Below are 7286 nucleotides of genomic sequence, written 5' to 3' on the forward strand. Positions count from 1 at the left end.
AGGTGTTAGAGACTCTGAGGTGTTAGAGACTCTGAGGTGTTAGAGACTCTGAGGCGTTAGAGACTCTGAGGCGTTAGAGACTCTGAGGCGTTAGAGACTCTGAGGCGTTAGACTCTGAGGTGTTAGAGACTCTGAGGCGTTAGACTCTGAGGTGTTAGAGACTCTGAGGCGTTAGACTCTGAGGCGTTAGACTCTGAGGTGTTAGAGACTCTGAGGCGTTAGAGACTCTGAGGCGTTAGACTCTGAGGTGTTAGAGACTCTGAGGTGTTAGAGACTCTGAGGTGTTAGAGACTCTGAGGCGTTAGAGACTCTGAGGCGTTAGAGACTCTGAGGCGTTAGACTCTGAGGTGTTAGACTCTGAGGTGTTAGACTCTGAGGCGTTAGAGACTCTGAGGCGTTAGAGACTCTGAGGTGTTAGACTCTGAGGTGTGAGACTCTGAGGTGTTAGAGACTCTGAGGCGTTAGAGACTCTGAGGCGTTAGAGACTCTGAGGCGTTAGAGACTCTGAGGTGTTAGAGACTCTGAGGTGTTAGAGACTCTGAGGTGTTAGAGACTCTGAGGTGTTAGAGACTCTGAGGTGTTAGAGACTCTGAGGTGTTAGAGACTCTGAGGCGTTAGACTCTGAGGTGTTAGAGACTCTGAGGCGTTAGACTCTGAGGTGTTAGACTCTGAGGTGTTAGAGACTCTGAGGTGTTAGAGACTCTGAGGTGTTAGAGACTCTGAGGTGTTAGAGACTCTGAGGCGTTAGAGACTCTGAGGTGTTAGAGACTCTGAGGCGTTAGAGACTCTGAGGCGTTAGAGACTCTGAGGCGTTAGAGACTCTGAGGTGTTAGAGACTCTGAGGCGTTAGAGACTCTGAGGCGTTAGACTGAGGCGTTAGAGACTCTGAGGTGTTAGACTCTGAGGTGTTAGACTCTGAGGCGTTAGAGACTCTGAGGTGTTAGAGACTCTGAGGCGTTAGAGACTCTGAGGCGTTAGAGACTCTGAGGCGTTAGAGACTCTGAGGTGTTAGACTCTGAGGTGTTAGAGACTCTGAGGTGTTAGAGACTCTGAGGCGTTAGAGACTCTGAGGTGTTAGACTCTGAGGTGTGAGACTCTGAGGTGTTAGAGACTCTGAGGCGTTAGAGACTCTGAGGCGTTAGAGACTCTGAGGCGTTAGACTCTGAGGTGTTAGAGACTCTGAGGTGTTAGAGACTCTGAGGTGTTAGAGACTCTGAGGTGTTAGAGACTCTGAGGTGTTAGAGACTCTGAGGCGTTAGAGACTCTGAGGTGTTAGAGACTCTGAGGCGTTAGACTCTGAGGTGTTAGAGACTCTGAGGCGTTAGACTCTGAGGTGTTAGACTCTGAGGTGTTAGAGACTCTGAGGCGTTAGAGACTCTGAGGTGTTAGACTCTGAGGTGTTAGAGACTCTGAGGCGTTAGACTCTGAGGTGTTAGAGACTCTGAGGCGTTAGACTCTGAGGTGTTAGAGACTCTGAGGTGTTAGAGACTCTGAGGCGTTAGAGACTCTGAGGCGTTAGACTCTGAGGTGTTAGAGACTCTGAGGCGTTAGACTCTGAGGTGTTAGACTCTGAGGTGTTAGAGACTCTGAGGCGTTAGAGACTCTGAGGTGTTAGACTCTGAGGTGTTAGAGACTCTGAGGCGTTAGAGACTCTGAGGCGTTAGAGACTCTGAGGCGTTAGAGACTCTGAGGCGTTAGAGACTCTGAGGCGTTAGAGACTCTGAGGCGTTAGACTCTGAGGCGTTAGACTCTGAGGTGTTAGACTCTGAGGTGTTAGACTCTGAGGCGTTAGACTGAGGTGTTAGAGACTCTGAGGCGTTAGACTCTGAGGTGTTAGACTCTGAGGCGTTAGAGACTCTGAGGTGTTAGAGACTCTGAGGTGTTAGACTCTGAGGTGTTAGACTCTGAGGCGTTAGAGACTCTGAGGTGTTAGACTCTGAGGCGTTAGACTGAGGCGTTAGAGACTCTGAGGCGTTAGAGACTCTGAGGCGTTAGAGACTCTGAGGTGTTAGAGACTCTGAGGTGTTAGAGACTCTGAGGTGTTAGAGACTCTGAGGCGTTAGAGACTCTGAGGTGTTAGAGACTCTGAGGTGTTAGAGACTCTGAGGTGTTAGACTCTGAGGCGTTAGAGACTCTGAGGCGTTAGAGACTCTGAGGCGTTAGAGACTCTGAGGCGTTAGAGACTCTGAGGCGTTAGAGACTCTGAGGTGTTAGAGACTCTGAGGCGTTAGAGACTCTGAGGTGTTAGAGACTCTGAGGCGTTAGACTCTGAGGTGTTAGACTCTGAGGCGTTAGACTCTGAGGCGTTAGACTCTGAGGTGTTAGAGACTCTGAGGCGTTAGACTCTGAGGCGTTAGAGACTCTGAGGCGTTAGAGACTCTGAGGCGTTAGAGACTCTGAGGCGTTAGAGACTCTGAGGTGTGAGACTCTGAGGTGTTAGACTCTGAGGCGTTAGAGACTCTGAGGTGTTAGAGACTCTGAGGTGTTAGAGACTCTGAGGCGTTAGAGACTCTGAGGCGTTAGAGACTCTGAGGCGTTAGAGACTCTGAGGTGTTAGAGACTCTGAGGCGTTAGACTCTGAGGCGTTAGAGACTCTGAGGTGTTAGACTCTGAGGTGTTAGACTCTGAGGTGTTAGAGACTCTGAGGCGTTAGACTCTGAGGCGTTAGAGACTCTGAGGTGTTAGACTCTGAGGTGTTAGACTCTGAGGTGTTAGACTCTGAGGTGTTAGACTCTGAGGTGTTAGAGACTCTGAGGTGTTAGAGACTCTGAGGCGTTAGAGACTCTGAGGTGTTAGACTCTGAGGTGTTAGAGACTCTGAGGTGTTAGACTCTGAGGTGTTAGAGACTCTGAGGCGTTAGAGACTCTGAGGTGTTAGAGACTCTGAGGCGTTAGAGACTCTGAGGTGTTAGACTCTGAGGCGTTAGAGACTCTGAGGTGTTAGAGACTCTGAGGTGTTAGAGACTCTGAGGCGTTAGAGACTCTGAGGCGTTAGAGACTCTGAGGTGTTAGAGACTCTGAGGCGTTAGACTCTGAGGTGTTAGAGACTCTGAGGTGTTAGAGACTCTGAGGCGTTAGAGACTCTGAGGCGTTAGAGACTCTGAGGCGTTAGACTGAGGTGTTAGAGACTCTGAGGCGTTAGAGACTCTGAGGCGTTAGAGACTCTGAGGTGTTAGAGACTCTGAGGCGTTAGACTCTGAGGTGTTAGAGACTCTGAGGTGTTAGACTCTGAGGTGTTAGACTCTGAGGCGTTAGAGACTCTGAGGCGTTAGAGACTCTGAGGCGTTAGAGACTCTGAGGCGTTAGACTGAGGTGTTAGAGACTCTGAGGCGTTAGAGACTCTGAGGCGTTAGACTGAGGTGTTAGAGACTCTGAGGCGTTAGACTGAGGTGTTAGACTCTGAGGTGTTAGACTCTGAGGCGTTAGAGACTCTGAGGCGTTAGAGACTCTGAGGCGTTAGAGACTCTGAGGCGTTAGACTCTGAGGCGTTAGACTCTGAGGCGTTAGAGACTCTGAGGTGTTAGAGACTCTGAGGTGTTAGACTCTGAGGTGTTAGAGACTCTGAGGCGTTAGAGACTCTGAGGTGTTAGACTCTGAGGTGTTAGAGACTCTGAGGTGTTAGAGACTCTGAGGTGTTAGAGACTCTGAGGTGTTAGAGACTCTGAGGTGTTAGAGACTCTGAGGTGTTAGACTCTGAGGTGTTAGACTCTGAGGCGTTAGAGACTCTGAGGTGTTAGACTCTGAGGCGTTAGACTCTGAGGTGTTAGACTCTGAGGCGTTAGACTCTGAGGCGTTAGACTCTGAGGTGTTAGAGACTCTGAGGCGTTAGAGACTCTGAGGTGTTAGAGACTCTGAGGTGTTAGAGACTCTGAGGCGTTAGACTCTGAGGCGTTAGACTCTGAGGTGTTAGAGACTCTGAGGCGTTAGAGACTCTGAGGCGTTAGACTCTGAGGTGTTAGAGACTCTGAGGTGTTAGAGACTCTGAGGCGTTAGAGACTCTGAGGCGTTAGAGACTCTGAGGCGTTAGAGACTCTGAGGCGTTAGACTCTGAGGTGTTAGACTCTGAGGTGTTAGACTCTGAGGCGTTAGAGACTCTGAGGCGTTAGAGACTCTGAGGTGTTAGACTCTGAGGTGTGAGACTCTGAGGTGTTAGAGACTCTGAGGCGTTAGAGACTCTGAGGTGTTAGAGACTCTGAGGTGTTAGAGACTCTGAGGTGTTAGAGACTCTGAGGTGTTAGAGACTCTGAGGCGTTAGAGACTCTGAGGTGTTAGAGACTCTGAGGTGTTAGAGACTCTGAGGTGTTAGAGACTCTGAGGCGTTAGACTCTGAGGTGTTAGAGACTCTGAGGTGTTAGAGACTCTGAGGTGTTAGAGACTCTGAGGTGTTAGAGACTCTGAGGTGTTAGAGACTCTGAGGTGTTAGAGACTCTGAGGCGTTAGAGACTCTGAGGTGTTAGACTCTGAGGTGTTAGAGACTCTGAGGTGTTAGAGACTCTGAGGTGTTAGAGACTCTGAGGCGTTAGAGACTCTGAGGCGTTAGACTGAGGCGTTAGAGACTCTGAGGCGTTAGAGACTCTGAGGTGTTAGAGACTCTGAGGCGTTAGACTCTGAGGTGTAAGAGACTCTGAGGCGTTAGACTCTGAGGTGTTAGACTCTGAGGTGTTAGACTCTGAGGCGTTAGACTGAGGCGTTAGAGACTCTGAGGCGTTAGAGACTCTGAGGCGTTAGAGACTCTGAGGCGTTAGAGACTCTGAGGCGTTAGAGACTCTGAGGTGTTAGAGACTCTGAGGTGTTAGACTCTGAGGTGTTAGAGACTCTGAGGTGTTAGAGACTCTGAGGTGTTAGAGACTCTGAGGTGTTAGAGACTCTGAGGTGTTAGAGACTCTGAGGCGTTAGAGACTCTGAGGCGTTAGAGACTCTGAGGTGTTAGAGACTCTGAGGTGTTAGAGACTCTGAGGTGTTAGACTCTGAGGTGTTAGACTCTGAGGTGTTAGAGACTCTGAGGCGTTAGACTCTGAGGTGTTAGAGACTCTGAGGTGTTAGAGACTCTGAGGTGTTAGACTCTGAGGTGTTAGACTCTGAGGTGTTAGACTCTGAGGTGTTAGAGACTCTGAGGCGTTAGAGACTCTGAGGTGTTAGAGACTCTGAGGTGTTAGAGACTCTGAGGTGTTAGACTCTGAGGCGTTAGAGACTCTGAGGCGTTAGACTCTGAGGTGTTAGAGACTCTGAGGTGTTAGAGACTCTGAGGTGTTAGACTCTGAGGTGTTAGAGACTCTGAGGCGTTAGACTCTGAGGTGTTAGAGACTCTGAGGTGTTAGAGACTCTGAGGCGTTAGACTCTGAGGTGTTAGAGACTCTGAGGCGTTAGACTCTGAGGTGTTAGAGACTCTGAGGTGTTAGAGACTCTGAGGTGTTAGACTCTGAGGTGTTAGAGACTCTGAGGTGTTAGACTCTGAGGTGTTAGAGACTCTGAGGTGTTAGAGACTCTGAGGTGTTAGAGACTCTGAGGTGTTAGACTCTGAGGCGTTAGACTCTGAGGTGTTAGAGACTCTGAGGTGTTAGAGACTCTGAGGTGTTAGACTCTGAGGTGTTAGAGACTCTGAGGCGTTAGACTCTGAGGTGTTAGAGACTCTGAGGTGTTAGAGACTCTGAGGCGTTAGAGACTCTGAGGTGTTAGAGACTCTGAGGCGTTAGACTGAGGTGTTAGAGACTCTGAGGTGTTAGAGACTCTGAGGTGTTAGACTCTGAGGTGTTAGAGACTCTGAGGTGTTAGAGACTCTGAGGTGTTAGACTCTGAGGCGTTAGAGACTCTGAGGTGTTAGAGACTCTGAGGTGTTAGAGACTCTGAGGTGTTAGAGACTCTGAGGTGTTAGACTCTGAGGCGTTAGACTCTGAGGTGTTAGAGACTCTGAGGTGTTAGACTCTGAGGTGTTAGAGACTCTGAGGTGTTAGACTCTGAGGTGTTAGAGACTCTGAGGTGTTAGAGACTCTGAGGTGTTAGACTCTGAGGCGTTAGAGACTCTGAGGCGTTAGAGACTCTGAGGCGTTAGAGACTCTGAGGTGTTAGACTCTGAGGTGTTAGACTCTGAGGTGTTAGAGACTCTGAGGTGTTAGACTCTGAGGTGTTAGACTCTGAGGCGTTAGAGACTCTGAGGTGTTAGACTCTGAGGTGTTAGAGACTCTGAGGCGTTAGAGACTCTGAGGTGTTAGAGACTCTGAGGTGTTAGAGACTCTGAGGTGTTAGAGACTCTGAGGTGTTAGAGACTCTGAGGCGTTAGAGACTCTGAGGCGTTAGAGACTCTGAGGCGTTAGAGACTCTGAGGCGTTAGAGACTGAGGTGTTAGAGACTCTGAGGCGTTAGACTCTGAGGCGTTAGAGACTCTGAGGCGTTAGAGACTCTGAGGCGTTAGAGACTCTGAGGTGTTAGACTCTGAGGCGTTAGACTCTGAGGTGTTAGAGACTCTGAGGTGTTAGAGACTCTGAGGTGTTAGAGACTCTGAGGCGTTAGACTCTGAGGTGTTAGAGACTCTGAGGTGTTAGAGACTCTGAGGTGTTAGAGACTCTGAGGCGTTAGACTCTGAGGTGTTAGAGACTCTGAGGCGTTAGAGACTCTGAGGTGTTAGACTCTGAGGCGTTAGACTCTGAGGTGTTAGAGACTCTGAGGTGTTAGAGACTCTGAGGTGTTAGAGACTCTGAGGCGTTAGACTCTGAGGTGTTAGAGACTCTGAGGTGTTAGAGACTCTGAGGCGTTAGACTCTGAGGTGTTAGACTCTGAGGTGTTAGAGACTCTGTAACGACGTTAGGAACAACAAACACACCCGACGTCATCATGAAAACGTGTTTTCCAGGCCGGAGAAACGCCGCTGGACATCGCCGTTAGACTCAAGTTCACGAAGATCGTCCGGATTTTGCGGAAGGAAGAGTGACGGGCGGGCGCCACGTCCCTACTGAGACCACCCAAAGCAACGCCAAAGCAATGCCAAAGCAACTGTACAACATTTGACTGTCGATGTAAAGCTGAATTTAGTTACTGACGTTTCAGATTAAACTTTGTTAATAAAGAGAAAATGTGATGGAAACGTGTGGCCAGGGTTTATGTACATCAAGGTTTAAAGGGGATCGAACCGGCAACCTCTGAAGGACCGGAGCGAAGAAAGATGTTCTGACTGGGTCCGTTCCCTTGTTCTGGTCCTGATGAAACTGACTGAAGCAACTTTTAAAGGCTGATGGTTTATGTTTCTGAGCTCCAGATGTTCCACAGAAAACTGTCTGAACCCATGGAAACTGG

At 49.4% G+C, this 7286-nt stretch overlaps 1 protein-coding gene across 1 annotated transcript in view; it reads left to right on the top strand.

The window, feature by feature from the left end:
- ankrd22 (ankyrin repeat domain 22) overlaps positions 1 to 7077 on the top strand; it is a 33300-nt gene extending 26223 nt beyond the window's left edge. Inside the window, exon 6 of the mRNA XM_075458394.1 lies at positions 6847 to 7077. Coding sequence (XP_075314509.1) covers positions 6847 to 6924 — 78 coding nt within the window. The 3' untranslated portion in view covers positions 6925 to 7077. The remainder of the gene's footprint in view (positions 1 to 6846) is intronic.
- Positions 7078 to 7286: the final 209 nt, after the last annotated feature.

The sequence above is a fragment of the Odontesthes bonariensis genome, chromosome 23 (genome assembly GCF_027942865.1).
Source record: "Odontesthes bonariensis isolate fOdoBon6 chromosome 23, fOdoBon6.hap1, whole genome shotgun sequence".
Classification (NCBI taxonomy): Eukaryota; Metazoa; Chordata; class Actinopteri; order Atheriniformes; family Atherinopsidae; genus Odontesthes; species Odontesthes bonariensis.